Source organism: Scatophagus argus, chromosome 7, assembly GCF_020382885.2.
Source record: "Scatophagus argus isolate fScaArg1 chromosome 7, fScaArg1.pri, whole genome shotgun sequence".
In the NCBI taxonomy this organism is placed as follows: Eukaryota; Metazoa; Chordata; class Actinopteri; family Scatophagidae; genus Scatophagus; species Scatophagus argus.
In genome coordinates this window covers 9,123,397-9,148,839 of record NC_058499.1, presented here as the reverse complement: position 1 = coordinate 9,148,839, position 25,443 = coordinate 9,123,397, and the positions used below count along the sequence as shown (strand labels likewise).

The following is a 25,443-nucleotide window of genomic DNA, read 5'->3' as shown; positions in this document are numbered from 1 at the left end:
ATCAAGCGATCCATTTATAGCCCGAGTAGTTTGTCATTAGCGTGCGCATGCGCACTACAAAATCAAGGTGGGGCAAAAAAAAAAAAAGAAAAAAACTTAAACGTTTCTGACGGGGAGGAGTGGGACAGGCAAATGTAGAGTCGGTCCGAACCGCATTTCATTGCTGCAGTGTTTATCACGTTTTTCTGACTCACTTTACTTTCTCCGGTGGCGGACTGTCGGCACCGCAGAGATAATCTCGTAGATAAGTCCAGTTTTTCCGTCATTAAAAATAAAATTGTTGTCTTTCCAGATGTTGTTGACAGGAGACGCACCGACAACGGACAGTGCTTGTTTTATTGAGGTGCCTTTGGACTGCTGAAGTATCGGGTCACCTGAGACACATTTCACTTCCTCGTTATCGGGACGTCACTTGTTGTTTATTTCATCAATGGGAGTTTGTCTGCTGTCACTCAGATGAAAACGGCGGCCGGACTGTAGAAAAGACACCTGTTACCGTCTCAAACGTCCCCTGTTTGTCTGCAAAAGGGTAAGGTTATTATTTCTTAATGGAAATAACATAGAAAAACTAACCTGTGGGCGTAACAGCTGATCAGAAAATATTGAGACTTGCTGCACTTCTTCTTCTTCTTCTCTAAAATGACTGCAGCGCAAAATGCTTCGCAGTAAAACACAAATGGACTCATTAAATACGCGATATGTTGACAGACTTCCAACCTCTTCCTTCACTCTTATGCCTGCGCCTCTGACCGGTGGGCTGCAGCAGCTTCAGCTCTCCACACTGCGCCGTCGCAGCGTGGCACATAACCGTGCAGATAATGAGTGGGGATGGTGAGAATGGGCGAAAGTGTTCACAGAGCCAGGGATCTTTGACTGTCTCAATGTTTGAAGCTGCTACTGGCTTTGCAGAGCTGGCTCCACTTGCAGAAATGTGTGTGTGTGTGTGTGTGTGTGTGTGTGTGCAGAGGGCTGTTATTAAATGGTAACGCCTCTCAGTTTGATATTACTCTCTCATTAGGCTGTCATTCTCGGGAAAGCATTAAAAAAGCCAAACAGAACACAAAAAATAACTGAAAGCAGGGTTTGTCAGAGAGAGAGAGAGAGAGGGACTGAGGACCTCTTGGGTCCGTTTCAGGGTGATGTCCCCCTCCCCTCCTCCCTCCATCCGGCTGAGGGAGGAATTCCCTCAAAGGTCAGCAAACTTTCTGAAAAAGACCAGTGGCGTGGCCTTATAAGCCTCCATAGAGGCTGCTCAGAGAGAGAATCCTTCTTTCAGAGTGTGACAAAACTGTAAAGAAGGGTTAAGATTGTGAAACTAGATGAGAAGAGCTCATGAAACCGCAGCGAAGCATAGCTGCTACCCTGTAAAGTGTCACGCATGGCAGCATCAGCGCGGCAGCATTGCACTGCATGGTGTAGCCTACAAAGCACGGAAGTGTCCGTTCGCTGCGCCTGCACGGCAGCATTGCCTTGCATGGAGTTTTTTTTTTTTAAGCGTGTTTACTTAATAAAACCATGAGGTACCTGAAGTGTCATAAGTGTTAGGACCTTCTTTGTGTCGTTTGATCTTTGGATAGGAGTAAAATGCAAAGTTTGCTGTAATTCTAGATGACAAATTAAGGGGGATTTTCCCCTGACTCACAATCATTGATTCTTCTCTTCCTGTTGCTCTGAAACAACCTTCTTTTTTCAATGTTAAGCTTAAGCTTAAAATTTGTTTATTTATGATAAACAGGATGTTATTTTAGGTGTATACTCTGTCATTTGCTTAAATGGCTTGTGTTACCGAGTCTCAAGTCTCAAAAGCCGACAGTCATTAAAGTGATACAATGAAGGCTTGTGCTGCAGGGCCCACCACAGGACTCGTGCTTGTGCTCTTACAGCCTACAGACGGGCGCTTGAGTGAGCCGTGCTGCTGCACCAGAGTCCAGCTGTTGTCCCAGAGGAAGGGGGGATTTCCTCCTCAGAGGCTCCTCAGGAACATCTGCAGGCTGTCGGGCCCAGCTGGGTGAACTGTTGGCGCTGTCGCTCTTTCTCTGTCCGTACGTTTCTCATTTCTCATCGTGTTGGTTTGCATTTGTGCCAGATAAAAAGCTCAGTGGATATGGACACAAATCACCATTTCCCTCTCTCTGTGCACTTGGCTGTGCTGCCCTGCTGCTGTAATGGTGATGATAACAGGGCAGCAGGATCAAAGCAGCCGCAGAGCATCGTGGAAGGTGGAGGGTCCAGTTTAGGGGCTGCACACAGCTAATAACACAGACTTAAAGCTCACTGAGACATTTTCACTGCAGGATATCCAGTACATTCATGTAAGATCACGAGTAAAAATCCTGCATTCAAAATCATACTAAATTATACGCACAGAATATTGTCACCAAATTATGTTTAAAGTATCAAAAATAAAACTATTTGTCAGATAAGTGAGCCCTGTGACTGATATTACATGTTGTAAGATTGTTAATACTGTCGCTTCAGTGTGTGAGCATCGTTTTATTGTTGGGGCAATAAGTTTGATTTATCCCGTGGTCCCAAAGCGGGACAATTCTGAAGGCTCATCAGACAAAGAAGAAGATAAACCAAAATACATTCATTTTTATTTTTTCAATTATTGTGTGTTTTTTTTTTTTTTAGTTAATTCTTAATTCACTCTTAATTCTTGCAGAAGCAATATCTCTTTGATGGAACTGATAACAACTGATAGACATCTGAAATGTGATGTGGGTGGTCACACACCAAAGAGAACCGAATCTACTGATTCAATCTTTGTGAAGGCAATTTATTTTATACGCACATTATGTGTTTTTTGATGTAAAATGTGAATCTGAAATTTAACTGGTAGCTTTAGTGGTCAAATGAATGCAGTTGTGTGAAATGTAAAATATTTCCCTCTGAAATGTAATTGAGTAGAACTAAAATGTAGCATAAAAGGGAACTATTCAGATGAAGTACCTAAAATTGCACTTAAGTTTTTACTGATCACCGCAGAGGATGTCTGTTTAAAGAGTAAACATTTAGTGTGACGCTGTTTTTGAGTGCAAATCTGTCCACAGGACCTTCTCACTTAAATATAGCAGCAGCTGCGCAATCAGCACTTTCACCTGAGGTTCTGTCTGCACACAGACAAGGGAGGGGCAGATCCAAACAAGGCCAAAGAAGATATTTCTGCATTCCTGTCCTGTCTTGCTTCATGCAGTCAGGCTGCCACTGATCGGTACAGTTTAGACTGCGACTGACTTACATAAGACACGAGTTAAATGTTGATGAACAGGTTTGGTTCGAGTGATAGCATTGCTACGGATGACAGAAATGTGTTCCATACTCGCTGTGTGTGATTTGTTTGAAGTGATGTGACAGCTGTATTATTTGTGCTATTTCCTGACTCTATTCAGGGTTGAGATTGTCACTGAGTTTGCTGGTTTCCTGTTGCTCTCAGTAGTTTATGTCATGCATGTCGCAGGCAACATCTCTCAGTCGAATGTCCTAATACGGCGCTTCGATCACTCGTTCACGGCCTTGTTATGTGTTTGTGAGGTTATTATTTTTTGTCTATGCTTAAAGTAGAATTCTCATAGCGATATCAGAGCGGTAGACACAAGTTGATTGTACATGAAATAAAATACAAAATCATATCTCCTGAAACATCGCTGCCCTTACTCCCTGGACAGAATAATTATGATGGACTTCTCAATGAGACAGGGGTCAGTAGAAACTCGACCGACTGACAATGGCAGCCTTGTCCACTTCTTGAAATGAGCAAGCCGTACTTCCATGACAAGCTCTCTGGAAATGGCAATGTGACACCGTGACAGACCTCATTCTGTCCCATTTAGTGAGCTGCTGGTGGCCTGCTGCTGAGATGCATTCACTGTCCCATCAAGAGATGAATTAAAAGTGCTGTTGTGTGTCAGCCTTGGCCCCGTCGATCCATTCCTCACTTGGTGAGATCATTTTGTTCTATCACTAAGGACTTTGCCCAGACATAGCCTGTTGCAATCAACAATAGATAGCTTTGCTGTTTTCAGAGCATCCTGTTCATGACCTCCTTGTTCAAGTTATAACCCATTCCAAGATCTTAGTTGGTCGGCCCACCATCTGTGTCAGACTGAAATATCTCTAAAATATTTCAGTCTGACACAGAGGGATCGACATGCAATTTTGTGCATATATTTGTGGTCTGCAACGGATGGATCCTGCTGTCTTTGGTGATCCCTTGACTTCACCTGTAGCGCCACCGGCAGGTTGAATTTTTTGATTCAGAGTGATACATCTCGTACATTAGACAACCATGCAGTTTGGTGCACTCTTTGGTGCACTTTTTATTAAAGGTGGGAGAGTTATTACTGTAAGATAAAGCAAAGTGATGTGTAAAAAATAACAATGCCGCAGTTTTAAAATACTCAGTTACATGTAAAAGTTCATAAGTTGTTAATGTATGAAGGTAAAAGTACTCATTGTGTAGTGAACAGTAGCTACCTGTAACTGCAGGTACAAAAATAGTGTAATAGTAGATTCGAATTATAAAGTAACATACATTTAAAATACTCGGGTAAAGAACAAATAATTCAGAATTGTACTTGGATTCAGTATTGAATCTTAGCTTAGTTACTTTTCAACACTGCTTTTCACGTAGAGCAGTGGTTTCCAACCCGAGGGTGGGGATATCCTAGTGGGGCCACAAGACACATTTGAGTGGCCAAGAGATGATTAGCAGGATAAGACAATTTCTTTTAAACATTTTATGCTATCTTTTAGCCTTCTAGGCCTTTAAAAAGTATTTAAACAAAAACATTTGGGAAGTGAAGTTCACTTTGGCTAACAGACGTTTTAAAACCTGTGATGAGGGGCCACCTGGAGAAATGACTTTGTTTTTTTCTCAATGAGAATTACAAACTCAAAGAGCCACTCGCACGGCTGTAGACTCTTAATCATCTTTTCCTGTTATGGTCCTCTGCACAGGGGCGGCACGGTGGTGCAGTGGTTAGCAGTGCAGTGTCGCCTCATAGCAAGAGGGTTCCAGGTTCGAATCCCGGTCTGGGCCCTTCTATGTGGAGTTTGCATGTTCTCCCTGTGCCTGCGTGGGTTTTCTCCGGGTTCTCCGGCTTCCTCCCACAATACCAAAAACATGCACATTAGGTTAATTGGCTACTCTAAATTGCCCCTAGGTGTGAGTGTGAGAGTGTGTGGTTGTTTGTCTTTGTGTGTTGGCCCTGTGATTGACTGGCGACCAGTCCAGGGTGAACCCCGCCTCTCGCCCGTAGTCAGCTGGGATAGGCTCCAGCTCCCCCACGACCCTGACGGATAAGCGGTATAGAAAATGGATGGATGGATGGTCCTCTGCACAGAGTGAAAAGGCAAAGGTTAAACACAGAAAAGATGGGCTCAGATGAGCAGAAGGGGAATGAAAGTATGCTTCCTGCATTGATGGGCGTGGGAAATGTGTCCAGCTACTTTTGTCTGTCACTCCATAAAGACGGCTGCAGTATTTCACCGGGGACAACATCCACTGCATCCTCATCGGACTGAGTGACGACAGTCCTCTCCGGGACACGTGCGAGTTTCTGGCCTTGCATTTTGTGTCCATGAAGAGGCTGGTTACTGGTGTCTGTTTACATGAGCAGCATCACTTCGGATTTTGTTTTCAAATGAAAGGAACAGGCCTTTAAAAGGGGAGAGTTTGCAGAGTGTCAGCAGAGTTGTCTGTTGTACCATTCATGTACTTTTAACAACCCTGCCCTAACATTGGAGTATTCTAAATCTGGGATCTCATACAGGAAGTTGATATCATACAAATGGGCATGTCGGAGGATGTGACCTCATGTCAAGTGACAGATCTATCAGAGACAAATTTTCCCTGAGCTCTGACCAGTGAGCCTGGCTGCTTCTCCATGGGAACAAATTCAGAAAGAGAGGAAGTGGGATTTCATAGGAGGAGGTCAAGCGTTGAGCATGACTTTATCCGTAGGCCGTAATTTCACCCAAACTGCTGTAATTTGTTGTGCATGTATCATGGAAACGCTGGACCGGGTGACTCAGGCCTAAGGTCACTGTGGCAGTGACTGCTTCATTGACGTAAAGCAACACTTGAGCTGAATGAGTCCCTCGGGCCTCTTCAGGTCTCACCACAAGTTTATGAGCGCTATCTTGATTCCTACAGGACCCAGTCATTGAGACACAGCTGAAGAACGTGTCCGTTTTCGCTCAGATTGAACTGGGTTACAACATGGAATCCAAAGTGCAAAGCAGATGAAGGTTTATGCTTTTCATCATCGAGAATATTATTAAAAAACGTCACAGTATGTTTTTAAGCTTTTAATTTGTGTTGCTGGTCTGTTAGCACACTTTGTCTGTATGTAAATACTACTGTCCTGCGTCATGGAAACATTCTACCCCAAGTTGTGAAAGTGTGACTTTAAAAAAAAAAGAAGACTTGTTGGTTCCGCTTTCTGAGTTATTTTTACTGACTGTCTGATCTGGTGCTGCCCTTGAGTGTTCTTATCATAGCTGACTTCTATAGTATAAGCTGACATGTCCTCCTGCACCTCCTGCAACCACAAATTCATCGTCTTCCTGAGAACGTGTTTGTGGTGAAGTAAACATCTCCGAAGCAGGGGCGTCAGTGCTCACTCATTTTATTTCTCTTCATAGGTACTGTAGGTGTGTGTGGGTGTGTTTGCCAGCTCTAATGACTGAAGCTAGAAAACTGTGAGAGGACTGAATCGCCTCATTATGACAGAGGTCCAGGTAAGACAGGCCTCGCAGGTACAAACGGTGATGCAAGTCAAAACTCAGATACATAACAAGACATGTCTGATGAGTAATTTGCTGAAAATGTCTATTAATTAGTGATCTCCCCATGTTTTGGTAGACTCCGTGGCCTCAGGGCACAGAGTGTGTGGCCAGGTACAACTTCAAGGGCACCTCAGAACATGACCTGCCCTTTAACAAAGGAGATGTGCTGACTATTATCGTCGTCACGAAGGTTAGCGCTTCATGTGCTGCATTTCTGTTTTGCTTTTGAGTTCTGTTGCAGTGTGTGAATTTGACACTTCATGTTTGTAGATTTGAAACGATTTCACGGTTTCTGACATTGTGTGTCTCAGGATCCAAACTGGTACAAGGCAAAAAATGTTGCAGGTCGCGAGGGAACAATTCCAGCCAACTATGTTCAGAAAAGGGAAGGTGTGAAATCTGGAGGGAAACTGAGTCTAATGCCGTGAGTACACAGATTATTGTGATTTATTCGCTTCTGATGCCCAAAGTAGACAGGACTATCTGCTCTTGTTATCTTAAAAATTTTCACCAAACCAAATTGGTACATTGTCTGCAGCAATGGCTAAAATAGCTCAACTTAGCCCTCCTCCTATGTGGTTGCTGTGGGCAGATGGCCTAGTTGTTGAGCCAGTGACGCTGTAGTTATGTGAACAGAGACGCCAGTTGGGTCAGACTGTATTGTAATTGCAGTGCACTTGTGTCTGTTCCCAACTCTGCACAGTTTCCTGTTGTTTCTTTTTCATCTCACACCAAAGTAATCTCAAAAATCTCCTCGCGCGTCCACGTGACAGGTTTCTGTGGGCATGGATCTGCACATGTGTATGAATGAGAGGTGTATTTATAGAGTCCTCGATCACAAAAGTAGATTTACGTCATAAAGACAAACCTACAGACCAACAGCCAGTGACACAAAACACACAAGTAAAATGTAACAAGAAACACAATGTGACTATTTATAGCAGTTAAGACATGACCTTAGCCTAACCTACCCAGCGCTAACCCCACATAATCAGTTAGTATCTGTATGTATGATCATAGACATGCAAAAAGTGTGTCTGAGCATCCAGTCTCTTGCACAGCAGCACAGTTTAAAGTTACAGTGAAAAATAATGTTAAAAATACACACCCAAGTATAGAGCGATTCCAACTGATGTTGTCATCTAAAAATCTCTTCTCATCACCGTAAATATCACCAGTAATGAAGCTCAGATTTCAGTGACAATGGGGATCTACGCCTCTACGTGGAGGGAGCATCATGTCTATAAAACATTACATCACAGAGACGGAACTGAGAGAAAAACTGCTTCCTGCGAAGTTTTCTGTTTCTATGAAAACAGCTATGTCTCAGCTTTACAACAAGGTTTTCTGTGTGACATTTAAATGTCATGTTCACATGAGGCCAGATGCAAATGAATTTACTGTACAGTCTGTGACCCTATCAATAATAAAACTTGTATGCAAATTACTGTACACTACACGTCTGGATCTCCAGAACAGTATTTGCTTTATTTGCATTTAATTCTCCATTTCAGGTTAATTATGAAGTCTGTTAAACACAAAACTGCGATATAATCAGCAACACGGGCCCTAAATGGATTGCAGTAGTATTTCCTCCTTAACCTGCAGGTGTTCAGATCTGGGCTTCCCTGCTTTTACACACAGTCAGTCTGAATATTAGCTCTTCAAACAGATAGAGGCATCCCTTCATATGCAGACGGTAGACATACTTAAAAATAAGCGACCATCTGTATAGAAGGCCTTTGACAAATCTCTGAATATACATTGTCCATTGTTGTCGAAATGGTCCGAAATTGTCCCTCAATTTACCTGAGAGAATGTAAAAGCAATTAGCACAATTTGTCTGCAGAAAAACAGGTAAATACTGACTACACAACTGTAGAAAATATAGGAAACATAATAAATCTCATGAAAAGTTCATGTCAGTGAAATATTACACTGAAACCCTTAGAGTCTGTATAGACAAAGAGACAATAAATAAAGCAAAAATATAGCACTTGGAATAGCATGCAAAGAAATTTGAGGAGGAGATCGGAAATTGGAGGAAGACCGGACATCTTTAAGGACACTGTTGTCTCCTGCTTTGTGCATCGTGAGCGTAACAGTTTCATAATGTGAGGCAAAATGTCATATAAAGTTAAATATACATATGTAAAAATAATAGTTATTATCTATGATTTTTTAAAAAAAAAAAAAAAAAACAAGAGTTACACAGTGCAATACAACATGAAAAGATTAAAGAGTGTAACATGAAAAACCAAACCAAATGAGGTTAACATACTGTTACCAGTTTAGTGGTTACAGCTGGCGAAAACAAATGCAGTCCAATTAAACAGTCCTCCTCTCAATTCTGCTTTCATGAAGGTTTTTTACATTTATTTTTTTAAAACCTGTTTAACCAAGTGTTTGTCCAACTTAAAGGTCGTTTTGTAGGTTGCAGTATGTAGCTGTATTGAATTATAATGCATTATACTTATTGATGTTCCTATAATATATATATTATATATAATAATTATAATAATTTTATAATAATACATAAAAATATAATAATATTATAATAATTAGTCTGTCCTCACTGATGCAAATTGGATGGACAAAATATTAGAAGCACTTCCCAGGATATTGAAGTATAACTAAACAGCACTATGCCAGCTGATCTCAGTTTGAACTACAAGATGAACTTTCTAAGCTTTGTGAATGCAGGATTTATTGCAGGATCGTTGTGTTTTTCGCAGTGAGATTAGATTAGTGTTGGTGGCAGGGTTGGTGTGGACTTTGTTTTTTAGATGCACTGTTACCTCTCTGGTTCTTCCACTCCCAGATGGTTTCATGGGAAGATAACACGGGATCAGGCAGAGCAGTTGCTTTACCCACCTGAAACAGGACTGTTTTTGGTGCGAGAGAGCACAAACTTCCCCGGGGACTACACCCTGTGTGTTGGCTGCGATGGCAAGGTGGAGCACTACCGCATCATCTACCACGACGGCAAACTCACTATCGATGATGACTTGTTCTTTGAAAACCTCATGCAGCTGGTTGAGGTAAGACACAAAATTAGAGTTTGCTGTTTCTAGTGTTGTGTGCTATATAGAACTTCCATCCACAGCATATAGTATTTCATGTGTTAGAGTTCCCCCATCTCTGTGCCAATACATAGACCACATACAGTTCCTGGAACAAGTAATGAACAGGAAGTGTCAAAGAGGAAGAGCGAACAGAAGTTCAAAATGCTTATCTAAAATAAAAAAAGAAAGAAAAAAGAGGCCTATTAATCCTAAAATGTCTCGTTTTCCTGTATGATGTTTTATTTTGAACAGAAGCATATTATATATTCTACAGAGCCAAATATAGCGGTGTGATTAAGTTCAGTATGACCTGTTAAAGAGGAAATCCTTGTCAGTTGTCCCTTATGTCTTTTGTTAATTTGAATATACAGCCCTCTATTGGTCATTCCCAAGCACTGCTCGCTGAGTTGAATTGCTTTAAAACTATAAAGCTGTTGACATATCTATGTGGCCGTCTATGGCATATCTGTTTCTATCGTAGTGCACTTTATATTCTGACAGTTGGCAGAGTTCTTTGCTTGAATTTGATGTAAAATAGACAGAAGACAGAACAACTGAGAACTACCAGTTTGTACAAGCTGTCAAAACAGAGAATCAAAAGAGGAGCAAAAAACAAATTTAAAGGAGGAAAAAAAAGTCAACCCCGAGCCGAACCCATATGCGCATTCACAGAAATTTGAGGGTACCTGACAAATCATTTAGCCACTTTATGGTGGTGTTGCCACTTTATTTTCATTTTACTTTTGGTTATTTTTCGGTTTTGTTTCGTATGCAGCACTACACCAAAGATGCAGACGGCCTGTGCACCAAACTGATAAAGCCGAAGCTGGAGGAGGGGACGGTGGCCGCTCAGGATGAGTTTTCCAGGAGTAAGTCTCAGTTTGTCACTCCTTTAAAAGCTAAATACATGTTCTTAGTCTTTTTGGGAAACGTGTACGGGCCTGTTACATCTGAGCTGCATGTTGTTCCCTTTTTAACAGGCGGCTGGTCATTGAGCAGAAAGGACCTCAAGCTGCAGCAGGTTATTGGAAAAGGAGAGTTTGGAGGCAAGTAGTTTCAGGGTCAGATTTGTGATTTTGGATGAGTTTATGCAATTCAGTTCTTCTGCATGCATGTGGGAGGAAAACAGGTAATAAGATGGAGCATGACTGGTTTTACTCAGTCAGGTTTAAATGAAGGTTTGTGTTGTCGCAGTGTCAACAGACACCGTTGAGTTAACAGAACCTTAACACAACCAGCTGTTATTCAACTTCTGTACCGACACAACAGAGTAACCGTTGTGTTATTCCTGTTGAATTTATGTCTGTTTTTGTTTAATACATGCAGTTCATTGTTGTTGTTTGTCATCATTCCAGATGTGATGGTGGGAGACTACAGAGGGACTAAAGTAGCTGTGAAGTGCATAAAAAATGATGCTACAGCACAGGCCTTTATTGCAGAGGCTTCGGTCATGACGTGAGGAAAATGAGATATTTTTCATAGTTTTTTTTAAATATATAAACATGAATAAACAAGTAAACAGAATAACATGTCTGTGGCTCCTCTTCTTCCACAGGCAACTACGGCACAATAACCTGGTGCAGCTGCTTGGAGTGATTGTAGAGGAGAATGGGAGTCTATTTATAGTCACTGAGTACATGGCCAAGGTAGGCGGCAGAGTGTCAACATTTGTCAACGCCCAGACTACATTCATAAGGATGTGACAAGTTTGTTTGTTTCTTTCAGGGCTGTTTGGTTGACTACTTACGTTCTAGAGGCCGGACGGTGCTTGGTGGAGATGCTCTCCTTAATTTTGCACTGTGCGTATGACTGCAGTTGTTTACAGTATTGACATCTGTGCTGCATTAAAGGGAGACTGTGGACTTTTTGACCACTAGTGGTGCTGTGGAGGAATGTTTTGATGAGCAGATCTCTAAGCTGTTTGTATTTTGTGCTGTACATAGGGTGTGAAATGGCAAAGTAGAAGGTGTAAATGTGAATGTGAAGTGAGGTGACTATTGCAGCAATAGAAAATATGCTCTGTTTTAAAGAAAAATTAAGTTTTAAAGAAAAATGTCCCTCAGGCTTTTATTTATGTATTTATTTGTTTTACAGAGATGTCTGTGAAGCCATGGCATACCTGGAGGCCAATAACTTTGTCCACCGAGACTTAGCAGCCCGCAATGTTCTTGTGTCAGACGACAACATCGCCAAAGTCAGTGACTTCGGTCTGACCAAGGAGGCCTCTTCCACCGAGGACACTGCTAAGCTTCCCGTGAAGTGGACGGCACCAGAGGCCCTCAGGGAGAAGGTACACACTGTTGCTTACAAGGACTGTTACCAAATTGTGTACTTAACCTCCCACTAGCTGAAATAAAGTCTTACATGATTGTTTTTTTTTCTTTTAATCCTTAGAAATTTTCCACCAAATCAGATGTTTGGAGCTACGGTATTTTGCTTTGGGAGATTTACTCTTTCGGCCGAGTGCCTTACCCGAGAATTGTAAGTTGAAATATCTTTTTGGAAAGAGAAATGCAGAAAATGTCAAAGGAGGTACTTCAGTAGGTCTTAAGAGAGAGATTAATTTGTGGTGCGTTTACAGTGTAGGCTTTATCCTAAGCAGTAATACTTGAGAAAGTATAGTTTATCATTTTAAAGGGTGTAGTATTATACAGTATAACATAACAATGTACAATATGCGTTGCATGAATGTTCTCTGAGGTAATATAATTATCTGATATTAGTAATGTAAAAAGCAGAAATGTTTTTTATGAAGAAAAAGTATTGTAATTACTGGGTTATCCAATGTTTTGCCTCACACTCTCCTTCATGCGAAGCAGAATACAGACATCACACTTCTTCAAATTAAGACGTGTTTTCTGTCAACACTCTTTCAACCAACAACTTTGCTCTTTTCCATTCTGTAGCCATTAAAAGACGTTGTGCCTCGAGTGGAGAAAGGATACAAGATGGACTGTCCAGATGGCTGTCCTGAAGTAGTGTATAACATCATGAAACAGTGCTGGAATCTGGATCCTGCTGCTCGACCAAGCTTTCAGATGCTGAGGGAGTGGCTACAACATATCAACCGAGGGATGGAAAAAAAACAGTGAGAGATATGACAGAACAGACAAAAAAGTGACATTTCTTCTTCTTCATTTTGACCGCTTGGACCATAACCAGGATGAAAAAAACTCTTATTTGACAAAACAAAATTTGTTTTCACATGTTGTCCTCAAAATGTCTAAGTTTACTTTTCTGAAGGTCCTTTGTCACCTTAAGTTTTTGAAACTGCAGTAGCTCTTACTGACTGGCTCAGTTGCGCTAGTAAATTATCAAGAGTGAACGATTAACTGTCATGTTAATGAATCTTTCCTTAGAACACAGTGCTGCCTCAGAGCCACAGTGCCTTGACCTGTTTTTTTTATCTTATATGTTTGACATCTTTCACATTGATGTCCTTGCTCATGGTAATGGTATGATTTCATTTTATCACCTTTAAACAGTAACATCATTTGACGAAGTTCACTGAATCCATTGCATCTGTTGGAAGAGGCAAAACAGTTCAAAGGCAGGAATACAATTATGTTATGTTATTATTTACTGTACTGTTTTTGACAGTTTCTAGGTACATCTTTTTGCATGAATGTTGAATTATTTTGATAAAAGGACTAAGTTAAAAATGACCAATTGTGCAGCTCTGTAAGTCTAAAAAAGAAGCTCAAGTTTGGACAACCTTTACTACTGATACAGTAACACCATTCAACTCAGGCATGAAGACATTCCCATGTACAGAATTTGCTATCTTAATTAAATAAATGTTTTATTTTTAGGAAACTTTGGGTTTAACCAAATTGTATGGAGCTTGTATGCAATGAAAAAATAAGAATATTAATAAATGTACTGTGTTTCCATTTTCAACAATAAAAAAATAATCTATTTTGAAATTGTTTTGCAGCAGTGATTGTTTTTTAACATCCTTTTTTAAAATCAAATTGTTTAAGTAAGTATTAAAGTTTAAGTATTAAATATATGCGTGTGTGTGTGTGTTAGTGTAATATATAGCAAAATATTCATCAAATACTGTCGATACTAGAACAAATACTGTACTTTAATATGATAAAAATGTGATAGATTTTAATGGTATTTACAGCAAGAGGTTGAGAGTAGTTACATAATGCCCAATTTCGTTTAAATATACAACAATTAATGTATTTAGTTGTTAAATTTATATTTGTAAAAATGAAATGTTACCATAAAAAGAAATTAATTAATCAGGGTAAAGTGTTATTATCGTGTAGAAATAAAACAAACAATATCTGAAGAAAGGGCTATGTCTTGAAAAGTACCAAACTTTGATGATCTTGATGTTGTTGTTTCCGGACCTCACAACCAACAGAAAGAACACATCACATCAAAATCGTGTTTAACTAAAGAAGAATTTTTGGACATAAGAGCAGGCGGAACCTTTTCGACGAGTGGGGGCTTGTTTCTTGGTTGCACGTAGTGGTACCACAGGAAACTGTAGACTGAAAACAGGCGAGTTGTTTGACAGAGAAAGTAGCGGCTGGGGGTCGCAGTCTCAGGCTTTTTGTTGGACTTTAAGATGGATTGTGAAGCTGATGTCTTTTATCGGGAGCTGCCAAAAGTGGTAAGTCACAAATGTTAGCCGAATTAAAAATGCCTTAGAAGCAAAGAGACTCGGGCGTTTTAAAGAGACCAGACGCTGCTAACTTTTGTCATAGCTAAATGCTAACGTCAGCGTTTTGACTGTCGCCAGGAGCTTCATGCTCACCTCAATGGCTCCGTCAGCTTCCAAACCACCGAGAAACTCTTCAGTCGAAAGCCGCATCTCAACATTGAGCACAGCATGACTGCTATCGGCAAAGGCCAGCGGAGGACACTGCAGGAGTGCGTACAACTCTGTCTGTACTTCAAATGTTTCATATTAAGACAAGCGGGACTGTTTGAAATCTAACTGGGTCTTACTTATGATTAATTCGTCGTCATTTCTTTCAGTCGTTTATTTAATCTCTTGAGTGATGTAGAATGAATTCCTTTGATATCAGAGAAGATATTATTTCTATGTGTTCAGTGGGAAACGACTGTATACAGACAGACAATAGTAAACTGACAGTGAGAAGGTGGGTCTTTGTTAAATAGACAGGCTTTAAAACAACATGGCGCGCATATCCGCAGGTGTTTTCAAGTCTTCAGCGTCATCCATCGGCTGGTGGACACGGAGGAAGACATCCTGATGGTGAGGATTGTTTGCATTTTCTGTCGTTTACTTTCTCTCATTCCCACACTCAGAATATGAATAGCAGAGGTTTCTTTTCTTTTTTCCCCTCCCAGGTGGCTACAGATGTTATCAAGGAGTTTGCGGCTGATGGAGTCAAATATTTAGAACTGAGAAGCACACCAAGGGAGGAGAAAAAGACAGGTGAGGATATCAACATGATTGCAAGATTTACCACTGGGTATGTTTGCATAGATTAGGTTTACAAGTTTGCTATCCTTTTCCTAGGGTTGACAAAAAAGAGGTATGTTGAAACTGTCCTCAACGCCATCCAACAGTGTAAAAAAGAGGAAGTGGACATTGATGTCAGGTAGGCACAACTTGTATTATTTCTGCGTGCAACATGTTCAGAAATTTATTTCCAGTGTTGACTGCAAAACACTAAATGTTGGTGCACTATGATGATGCAGTGAGTTCAGTGCTGCCCACAGTAAGTGTGTGCTTCTAAATGAGCCCATTTTTCCTGAAGGTTTTTGGTGGCGATTGATCGAAGAAATGGGGCTGAAGTTGCAATGGAGACGGTGAAACTAGCTGAGGAGTTCATGCTGTCCTCTGATGGTTTGGTGGTGGGCCTCGACCTCAGTGGAGACCCAACGGTCAGTCAGCCAACTCAGGCCTTGTAGGCATCATTAGAGTCAGCATCCACTACTACAGGTTAAAAAATAAGTGGGTTTCCACCACTCGGGTTTAATGCTGAATTTTGTCATGACACTTCCTGTCAATTAATGCAGTTTTCATTTTAAGGTTGGCCATGGCAAAGATCTACTTCCTGCTCTGCAGAGGGCAAAGAACTCTGGACTGAAGTTGTCACTGCACCTCTCAGAAGTACGACCACAACATACTTTAATGTCATTTGTCAAGTTATCTGTGAGTGCTCTGATATTACATCCAAACTCTTTCAGATACCATCACAGTTGGAGGAGTCAGACCTCCTGCTGAACCTTCCCCCAGACCGGATCGGTCATGGCACCTTCTTGCATCCAGAAGTGGGTGGATCTAACAGTCTCGTTGACAAAGTGGTGAAGAACAACATACCACTGGGTAAGACTGAGACAGATTATTAACGGCATGTGGTTTGCAAAGTTGACTTGATTTTTGATTTCTCAACTTTCTTTTTCTTGTAGAGCTATGCCTGACATCAAATGTCAAAGGACAAACTGTACCCAGTTACTCCAAACATCATTTCAAATACTGGTACGAGTTGGGACATCCTAGTGTGATTTGTGTAAGTTTACTTTCTTTGCACCTCATTGGCAGTGAAGTGTTTTTAAAAAGTTTTCTTAATTGGGGCCTCATACCATTTGAAATATTTGTGTACTTAATTATATTTAATTTTGTATATTCAAGTAAAATACTGTGCCTGTAAAAAAAAAAAAAATATTCAACCACTTTGGCAAAACTTCTCAAATATGGGGTTGTTATCTTAAAATTTATTGTCAACTCTGGGTTTAATTTTTAAAATATTTTGTACCAACTTTTGGTACTCATACTTTTCCTACTTTGTGCCACAGTTTGGGCAGGACTCAAAAAGCACTGAAGTTCGGTATCCAATCCTAACCGATTATTGGTTTGCTTTTGGTAAAGCTTGATGTTCAACCTGAGATGGAACTTAATGGTGAGAAAATCAGTGTTCACCGTGAATAACTTTTATTCTTTGTCACATTACAGACTGACGATAAGGGAGTCTTCTGCTCGGACTTGTCTCAGGAATATCAGCTGGTAGCTTCCACGTTTGGTCTCAGCCGCGAAGCCATATGGAGGCTCTCCGAGCAGGCCATAGATTGTATCTTTGCTCCAGACACTGTGAAACAGCAGCTCAAACAGAAGTGGACTGATTTACAGCCGCAGGTATTCAAGTGACCCTTTCAGTGGACTCTAAAGCCAATCAAATACCTCAAACTTTAGTTTTACAAAACACCTTCCAATTAACTTTGTACAAGCCTTTGTAGAAATCATGACAGCAACAAAAAGGGAAATACTTGGGAAAATACTGAGTAAATACTCAAAAAGTAAATGATACCTATTTAGTACAACAAGAGTATGTGTGTTATTTTCTGCTGATGTACACTGTCAGTCAACATAAATCAAAGCAACAAATGTTGGTGTGGAGCAGGATTTAAAAAAAAAAAGTCAAGGATTAAGATAAAAATCTCAGCAGATATCACGGCTTTCAGGTGCTCTTCAGCTTCGGCAAGTTCTTCCAAAATATCCAAACTCTCCAAATTACTGCTGATGTTCATGCTGCTCGGTGTCCACACACTGTCCCATCAATGCAGCACTGTTTCCTGTCACAGCTTCTTTCCAAATTTGCCGCGCTTGTCCTTTTTCTTTTTGAATATGCCGTCGTGCATTTCCTTCTTTTTTAGTTTCCCGTGCTGGGGACCGCCATTGCTTACCACGGCATTTCCCCCATCCAACTTCCTCTTCTTGTCACTGTTGGGAATTAAAACATTGTTACAAACATGTTTCTAGAACAACCAAACACTGTTGCCAAAGACCCTGGATGTCACTTCACCTCTTGATGCTGACGACGGCTGTGCTCCCTGATTTCTTCAACACTTCATCCCATTCCTCATCATCTCCACGAATCCTGTATCTGTAAATACAAAGGGAATCGTTACAGCAAATAATGCCCTGTGTATTTTTTAGATTTAAAATACTACATGCAAGGCCCCCGCCTTCCCAACCTCATACTCACTCTTCCAGGTCCATTTCCTTGACTTTCTCTATGTCCTGCTTGTGTCTCTCCTCAAACTCCTTAGCTGCTTCATTCTGTTAGTGTAAGATTCGTTTTAAAAATTATTTTTCTTAAAGCAACAGCCCCATCATGGAGGTGAAGGGATGCAACTCGTGTTTTTTCGATAATGGTTAAAAAAAATGTCAAACTTGTAAAAGAGAATTCCTATTTCAAAAGCAAAAACTATTTGATTTACAATCATATATAAACAAGCAACAAAGTTTTGCATGAGAAGTTCAAGTTTCCTGAAAAAAATCAAAATTGCTGACCACATACCAGATCATCATTCAGGCTTCTGACAGTCGGCTCCATTGAAACGTCTTTAGTGGCCACCATCTCTGCCTCAATAGCTTTTTCCTGGATGCCGGTGAAGACCTGGGGTAGCAAAGGGCAGAGCAATGGAAAGAATAAATGTAGTTGCCTCAGTTTCAAAAGGTAGGTTTTACAGCATTTCTTTATATCATTGTATGACTTCAAGAATGGACTTGCTTGCACAAATTTCCGGATCAGACGGTTGAAGAGACCCATCAGCTGTGAGCTTGGGAGTTCAATTTCCTTTTCTAGCTGTTCCACTGATTTGTGCTGCAACCCAATACCCAACAGTAATGCCTGGAAAGAACAGGAATAATCAATGACACTCTTTCAAGACAAAGAAACAACCAAGTCCACAACATAAGGGGGAACTTACACACTGTGCGGCTGAGAGAGACACATCACCGAGCTGCTTGAGGAAAAACATGCGTGCCACTGCTGGGATCAGGTCCATGATGAGGTGGTAGTCCACCATGCTTCTTGAATACAACTCCAGACGTTTGAGGTCGTAAGGGCTGAAATGGGCTGCCAGCTCAGAGCTATTGAGAACTGCAAAGGCCAAAGACAGATGAGCTCAGTGCTGTGAGACGCAGAAGGAATCTGATCACTTTTAGTCAGCAGAGGAGTCTTACTGCTCGGCTCCTCTTTGGACTTCTTATTCTGCAGGATGCTGAGCGCCAGGCTCGGATGGAAGCTGCTGAACTGATAGGAGAGGAGAGAGAGAAAGCGCCGGCGGAAATCTGTGGAAAACAATATCTGTTCAGTGAGAACTTAATAAGCTTAAAAACACCAGATCTCCACAGTTAGTACGAGAAAAGTCATGGAAGTTCACCTTTCCAGAAGGCAGAAAGCCACTGGCTCTGCTCTGGTGCTTCATCTGTGTTCAGCTCCTTTAGCATCACACAAGAGTGCTCTCCTGTCAGGTCATTCTAGACACAAACACACACACACACACACACCAGTAATTACAGCATGTAACAACAGCACAGTGTATATAAACATACTTCAAACAAACAAATACTACTTACTGGGGTTTGTCTTAAGTAGACGGGTGTAAAACCTGCTTTCCTCCAGAACCTGTCAGGTTGCAAAAAAAAAAACAAACAGATTTTGACATTTCTGAATGTGCAAAAAATCTGAACAGGACCCCTGTCCCGTTCTCCAATATTCAAGGAAACTCACTTGAGCAGCTGTGCAGTAAGGCCATAGGAAACTCCGAGATAGTCCAGTCTCTCTGCTCTCCTCTCGCTCAGCTTCAGCAGCAGAGGGGGGAGCTCCTTTCGTGGAGTGATCACCTCCTCCAGGAGACTGACAGCCTGGACAACAATAGACAACAACGGTGCTACTGTCAAAAAAATGTGAGTTTAATCGAACTAACCTGATCTCTAAACTGTATTATACTCTTGTTGTGCTTCATGTGAGGACATCATTATTAGTCTGTTTAACTGCATTACCTCACTGCTGACGGAGGTGATCTCATTGTGATTTGAGTGTGTGCTCTCATCCAAGGTGGGAAACTTGCCCTCGTAGTACATCTGCAGCAGCTGGAGAGCTCTAGAGCCGTAGCCCATCTGGTGGACAGGTTGGAAACCAGTTGACATACACAGTGCGTCCAGTTTAACTGAAAACAAGCTCAGGCCTTTGCAAGTTCTTACCCCTTGGTAGTCTGGATTGACAGCTATTCGCACCACTCTGCCTCCGGAGAGGCTGGCAAACTCTGCGTCTTGGAACTGCAAAGAAAAGAGCAGAGGATTCGTGTTTGTACTGAAGAAATCTGAGCTGTAATGATTTTGTCGAAAACTCTGATACCAGCCTCTACCTGTTCTGACACTGTCCAGGGAATGAGATCACCAGAGGCTTTCTTTCCTCTGGAGAGACTGTTTAGGATGGACTGCCGAGATATTTCTCCCTCCAGACAAACCTGAGGGAACAAAGAACAACAAATGTACGTAATGAGGGACAAACACAGTCAGTCAGGTATAGAAAAATGAAAAACAAGCATACAAAGCAGGGGGTGATCTCTGAATACTTTAAATCAAATCAAGTAATGTCTGATTTCATGGGAGATAGTCTTCTGAAATTATTGAGATGTGTTTGCGCAAAGCCTCTTATCGTTAGTTTTATTTCAAATGAACGGAGAAGTCATCACTCTTGTGCCCCTTAAAAACAAAGGATTTCCTCCCGTCTTACCTGCACCACAGCGAGGACCTCAGGCAGTGAGTTCTGGGTCGGGGGAACAGGCGGCAGGAGGCAGAAGAGGTGATGGGCTGGAGCATCGGACAACATCTGCAGGTCATTTGGTGAATTCTGGATCCCGAGAAAACAGGAGTCAGCAAATGAACATGAGTGAAACAAATAAAAACAACATCGTGTGGAGGACATTATGATAATATGAACTGATAAGGACACCTTGTAGTGCGATGCCACGTAGAGAGCCATCAGCCTCTGCAGGAAGGCCTCGGACGCCTTGTGATAACAGAACAGCGTGTCTCTGTTCACGTAATATCTGGACAGCACAGGCTGAGGACCAATGCAGAAGAAACCACGGCTCGCTTTGTTTCACATGCGCACCGTCAGAAAAATTTAAATACGTGGTTTACAGCGCGCGACATAAACATTACAGATGTGTTACAGATAGCAATCTGATATGCTGATTTGATCAGGGCTTGCATCTGTGGTTTTGAATCCATGTAGCCATATCTCTGACTGTATAATATTTTTAATACCCACTAGTTAATTTTAACCAGCATGTGACGGTGGATTTATCTATTAAGTGCACTTTTAAGCAAAAATGTGAACCATTCTCTGGTTCAGGCTTCTCAAATGTGACGATTTGCTGCTCTTCTTTGTCTCGTTTCATAGTGAATTGAATATCTTAATGTTTTGGGCCGTTTGTCGGCCAAAACGAGCGATCTCAAGACATCCCACTTTACACTTAAGGAATTTTCAATGGCCGCATTTCTGTATTATCTGGCCAAACTATTAATCAAGTAAACGATTAACAGACTGATCCGTAATGATAATCGTTAGCTGCAGCCGTACACTAAATATTTGTGTTCAGTAAATGTCAGCAGAGAAACACACTCACTTTAACCGCTGCTGCTGTCCATATAGTTGTTCAGACTGTCACATGTAGTCTTGGTTATAGAAATATATTTTCACAATAATTCCATCTAGTGACACAATGACAGGATGTATGACTGTTTTGGTCATGGCTTTCCTAAACGTTCTGGAATAAAACACCCAAAAGCAAAATTCTTAACATATAAGGGCGCCCCATTTTAACAAACGGGGGTCTGTGGTCTTATTTCTGTCAGTTTAGGGATCCTTGTAAAGTTTAAAAAAAAAAAACAACAACTTTGGAAACCACTGGCCTAGTCTACACCACTTTAAACCATTTAAAGTACACCAAGGATACAGGTCACAGGTCTGTGGAAGTGGGCAGCCAGAAATGAGTCTGGGTATGTTCAGACAGTCCAGACAGAGAAGATCATTCAGCCACTTTTCTACGGGGTCTCCTGGAGCGTATCGGATGGACTCGTGAAGAGAAACTTCGTGGAGGGAGCGAGCTGCACGGGTAGAGAAACAGTCAGACAGATGACAGACACACACTCATAGAGACACACAAAAAGTAAAACACAAGATGTTTACCTGCTGCTAGCCTCGCTGTGTTAGCCGCCCTGTTCTCTGCTGACAGGCTCTGCTGGCTGTCTGCACTCTGTTGCCTCAACTGCTGAATCAGTTTGAGGGAAAGAGAGCGTCCGGTGCCTTCATACCTGCAGAGATGAAGTAAAACAACGGAAAGCCGAAATGATCAGGTGAATTATCGACTGACAGAATGTGAACTGTTTAAAACATTTTTTAAAGAAAAAAAACCCCTCTAAATCCATTTCACTCAAATTGTCCTTGCGTATAACGTTTTTCAGACCAAAGTCGTGGTATTTGATTATATAAATATCATCCAGCTCCATTACTGACCCGTTGATGGTGGAGGCCATGAAAACCAGATAAGGTCCCAGAAGTTTCTTAACCAGCGGAAGAGGGATGGCTGCAGCCTCATCAATGACCAGCAGTTCAGCCTGGCCCAGCTTCACTGCATCGCCTGGGTGGATGTACTGTTGGCCACACAAACAGGACCGTCACGCATCCTCACTTACTGCTGTAAACAACAGGAAACAGACAGGAGCTGTCTGGTCTCGTTTACCTGGATTGTCTGCCGATGCTCTTTGAAGACGTTCACCCGCACCACAGCTTTGTTGAACTCTGGATTCAGAGACTGGATGATTTCGTAGTCCAGATGCTCCTATGAGTGGGGGGAAAGAAAGGGATATGAAGTGTCGTGTGCACACAGCATGAACAATACTGTCACTGACACAGCAAAGATTCTCAGACGGCCTACCTGATACTGCAGAGCATCAAAGCCTTTGAAGATGAATTCAAACATGGTGTGGAGGTTGTCCGGGCTCGGTGATGTTACGAAGATATTGGAGTAGCTGTAAAGAATATTAGTAATCATTACAAAAAAAATATCGATACAATAGAGAAATCTGACATATTTGTATGACGTTATGAAAAGAAAAACAAAAAACACCCTCATCTGTACCCAAAAGCTACAGCTCCAGCGACGGCCAGCCCGAGTGCTGCAGACTTGCCTCGACCACGGGCAGCAGTCAGAGCCACGGTGCTCCTCAGAGTCTTCTCCGAGATCGCCTCGATGAACTTCAACACCCCTTTAGCCTAGAGGACAACACAAACCTTAAAAACTGCAGTTACTGAGAAAACGGGACGGAAATTGACGTTAGTGTGACTTCTCAGGAACACGCATATGATATTTGCTCTAAATAGTGGCTCTCTAGGGAGAGGTCCTGACCTGGTCCATGGTCCTGCAGCAATCCACCAACACGCCCACAGGCTGGGTGTCCTGAAGAGACTCCTTCAGATCCTTCAGCTCCTCCTCTCGTGGAGACAAACCGTCCTCCTGAGGGAGAGGAGACAACTGGTCAGGGAGCGTGAAGCCAACAAGCCGGCAAGAAAACAAACAATATACATGAAGCCACTTCAAACAGGGGCACAAAATATCCACAGAGATAAAAATCTAGGAAGAAAATTACCTAAAATTTTTACAATGTTATTTTGGAGATTTATTTTCTGTTGATCAACTAATTGATCTGAAAGACTAATTGTTTCCACTCTAATATGGTCACCTGAGTCTTTGGAGGGACGGGCTTGATGTTTGCCATGTGACTGGAGATTGGGAGGATGTTGAGCTGGTCATCAATGACAACACAGTTTTTGCAGCTTGCAAGTGACAGGATGAACCTAGAAACAGTGAAATAAAACTAATTAATTAAGCTGTCTTTCCATGAACTAAACAAAGTTTCCAAATCTGATGAAAACTTGGGGACTACGAACCTCTCATTGAACCTCCCGACCACGTCCTGGTGAGCCTCAGTCCTGTACCGAGTGTGCACGTCCTGGGTGGAAACAAGTCACAACGATCCCAAATCATCTGACTGGCAAACAAAGCTTGACGTGTGAAGATGAGAGAAAAGGCTCTAGTCTTACCATAGTCATAGTGTACAGCTGCTTGAGGGAGTTCATTGTCCTCAGCAGTAACACCACAATACCACCTCCTTCTACAGTCTCAATGGTTCTAGCCAAGAGATTGGGAGTGATAGCTTCGAAATCCTGCATGACACAGAAAACCAAAGCTCTTAATACTGGCCATATTAACTTGACACTGGAGGAAAGCAACGGTTTGCAACATCAAGAGGGATTTTCACCCAATAAAGGCAAGCATCTTTCATTGCCTTCTGTGTCTACAGCCAATGAGGATCAACTCACCTGCAGCACACACATTCCAAAGGTGTTTCCCAGGATCTTGTGTGTCTCGTTGTAGTAACAGTAGCGGATGTTGGTCGCAGCGATGAAGAGTTCAAACGGGTCGTCCTGATTCAGATTCAGTGTGCCGGTTTTTATCTTCTTTTGCAGCTGCCTCATGCGCTTCTTCCGATTGCTGTTTCAGACATTCACAAATCAAAGCCACCCTAATTCCCCCCTTTTGTTTGACACAGTAAATGGCAAACGGCTTAAACTCTGAGAGGAGGTTACACTCACCTGCTGAATCCTAGGTCTTTCTTGTAGCACCACAGCACAGAGGGTCGTGCTCTGACAGCGGCTTTGGACAGCATGTGGTGCAAAATGACAACCTGGAACAGAGGCAGGTGTGATCGGATTAATTTGATGGAAAAAAAATAAATTGCTGACTTAAATCAAGGCGAGTGCTGCTGAGACTAATAAATGTAAGGGTACCTGATCTCTGCCACGATCTCCCACCACCACAAACATGGTCCGATGCTGCAGAGCGACTCCATTCTCGATCTGGACACGAATCCGGTTGTCCACCTTCTTGCGAACTGTCGCCATCGTCTAACTGCTACTGAGAGAAATCACAAAAATCAAACACATAATCACACTGACACACACAGCAACAAATACACAGATACAACGCGACACGGGTTGTGCTGTCAGCTGAGTTAAGAGGAAATCATTAGTTGGCTGGAGCTAACTTGGAGCCAAAACAAATGAAAATTCATGGCAGCAGGGAGGCTAAAAATCTGCCGCAAAGTGAGCAGGGAAGAACAAAGAATTCAAGCGCCGTTCATAACACTGAACGCCTCCACTTACCTTCAGACACAGACAAACTGGTTGCTGTTTAATCTTCAGAAAGCTACCGATAAGTCGAGAGCTGAATTCACACGACAGCCATCATGCTGTTGATACTCTCACGTGGAGACACCAGCTCATGGAGGACCCCGGTGTGACGTCAAAACTGCGCGACGATCTGCGAGCGGAGTAAAAGTTTACCTTCTTGGTTCAAATTACAGAGTCGTGAGTTGAGGTTAATTATACATGTAGGCACAGATTAAAACAATCTGCTACAATATTTATGGACGTCAGAGTGTAGTTTTTGGCTTCTTCTATGCTCCAATCAGCCCATGAACCATATTTGGAAGTTCAACTTTCTACTAGTTAGTTTTGAGGCTGCAGCTGTGATTACCCAAAGATTAGTCAGTTCGCTTATAGCTATTTTGGCGATTGTTTGATGGTTTAAATATAACATCAAAATAACATCTTGGATTTTTTTTTAGCGTTCTCTAATATTAAATTGAATACCCGTGGAGTTTGGATGGGATGGTTAAAACAAACAAAAAAAAAGCTGACCTAAACTGAACTTCAACCTTTGTTCTGGGAAATTG

At 41.8% G+C, this 25,443-nt stretch overlaps 3 protein-coding genes across 5 annotated transcripts; 2 read left to right on the top strand and 1 right to left on the bottom strand.

Annotated features, from left to right (window-relative positions):
• The first annotated feature begins 109 nt into the window (after positions 1-109).
• On the top strand, positions 110-13,783 carry LOC124061307 (tyrosine-protein kinase CSK-like). The gene is made up of 13 exons (XM_046392974.1): positions 110-529; positions 6,649-6,744; positions 6,869-6,982; positions 7,104-7,216; positions 9,614-9,833; positions 10,633-10,726; positions 10,838-10,903; positions 11,213-11,312; positions 11,413-11,503; positions 11,583-11,656; positions 11,952-12,147; positions 12,252-12,338; positions 12,764-13,783. Exons 2-13 carry the CDS (start codon positions 6,730-6,732, stop codon positions 12,947-12,949), a joined length of 1,356 nt encoding a protein of 451 aa, XP_046248930.1. The 5' UTR covers positions 110-529; positions 6,649-6,729; the 3' UTR covers positions 12,950-13,783.
• A 543-nt stretch (positions 13,784-14,326) lies between these two features.
• Positions 14,327-17,165, top strand: adal (adenosine deaminase-like). 2 transcript variants are annotated; one of them, XM_046392975.1, is made up of 10 exons: positions 14,327-14,487; positions 14,617-14,747; positions 15,036-15,096; positions 15,192-15,279; positions 15,364-15,445; positions 15,605-15,731; positions 15,880-15,960; positions 16,038-16,176; positions 16,260-16,360; positions 16,804-17,165. In XM_046392975.1, the coding sequence occupies exons 1-10, from the start codon at positions 14,443-14,445 to the stop codon at positions 16,993-16,995; spliced, it is 1,047 nt and encodes a 348-aa protein (XP_046248931.1). In that variant the 5' UTR covers positions 14,327-14,442; the 3' UTR covers positions 16,996-17,165. The 2 variants fall into 2 exon arrangements, with proteins under 2 accessions (XP_046248931.1, XP_046248932.1); XM_046392976.1 differs by lacking the exon at positions 14,617-14,747 and having other exon boundaries at positions 14,338-14,487.
• An 88-nt stretch (positions 17,166-17,253) lies between these two features.
• On the bottom strand, positions 17,254-25,045 carry nat10 (N-acetyltransferase 10). Of its 2 annotated transcripts, none has more exons than XM_046392968.1 (29): positions 24,872-25,045; positions 24,497-24,623; positions 24,302-24,393; positions 24,029-24,200; positions 23,750-23,872; positions 23,597-23,658; positions 23,389-23,503; positions 23,055-23,162; positions 22,788-22,921; positions 22,584-22,677; positions 22,389-22,487; positions 22,163-22,299; positions 21,836-21,960; positions 21,603-21,753; positions 20,594-20,690; positions 20,375-20,491; positions 20,004-20,105; positions 19,840-19,914; positions 19,639-19,755; positions 19,367-19,500; positions 19,213-19,261; positions 19,017-19,113; positions 18,817-18,924; positions 18,561-18,733; positions 18,362-18,481; positions 18,149-18,247; positions 17,834-17,907; positions 17,651-17,731; positions 17,254-17,568 (listed from the first exon to the last, which is right to left on the bottom strand). In XM_046392968.1, exons 2-29 carry the CDS (start codon positions 24,608-24,610, stop codon positions 17,424-17,426), a joined length of 3,114 nt encoding a protein of 1,037 aa, XP_046248924.1. In that variant the 5' UTR covers positions 24,611-24,623; positions 24,872-25,045; the 3' UTR covers positions 17,254-17,423. The 2 variants fall into 2 exon arrangements, with proteins under 2 accessions (XP_046248924.1, XP_046248923.1); XM_046392967.1 differs by having other exon boundaries at positions 24,497-24,620.
• Positions 25,046-25,443: the final 398 nt, after the last annotated feature.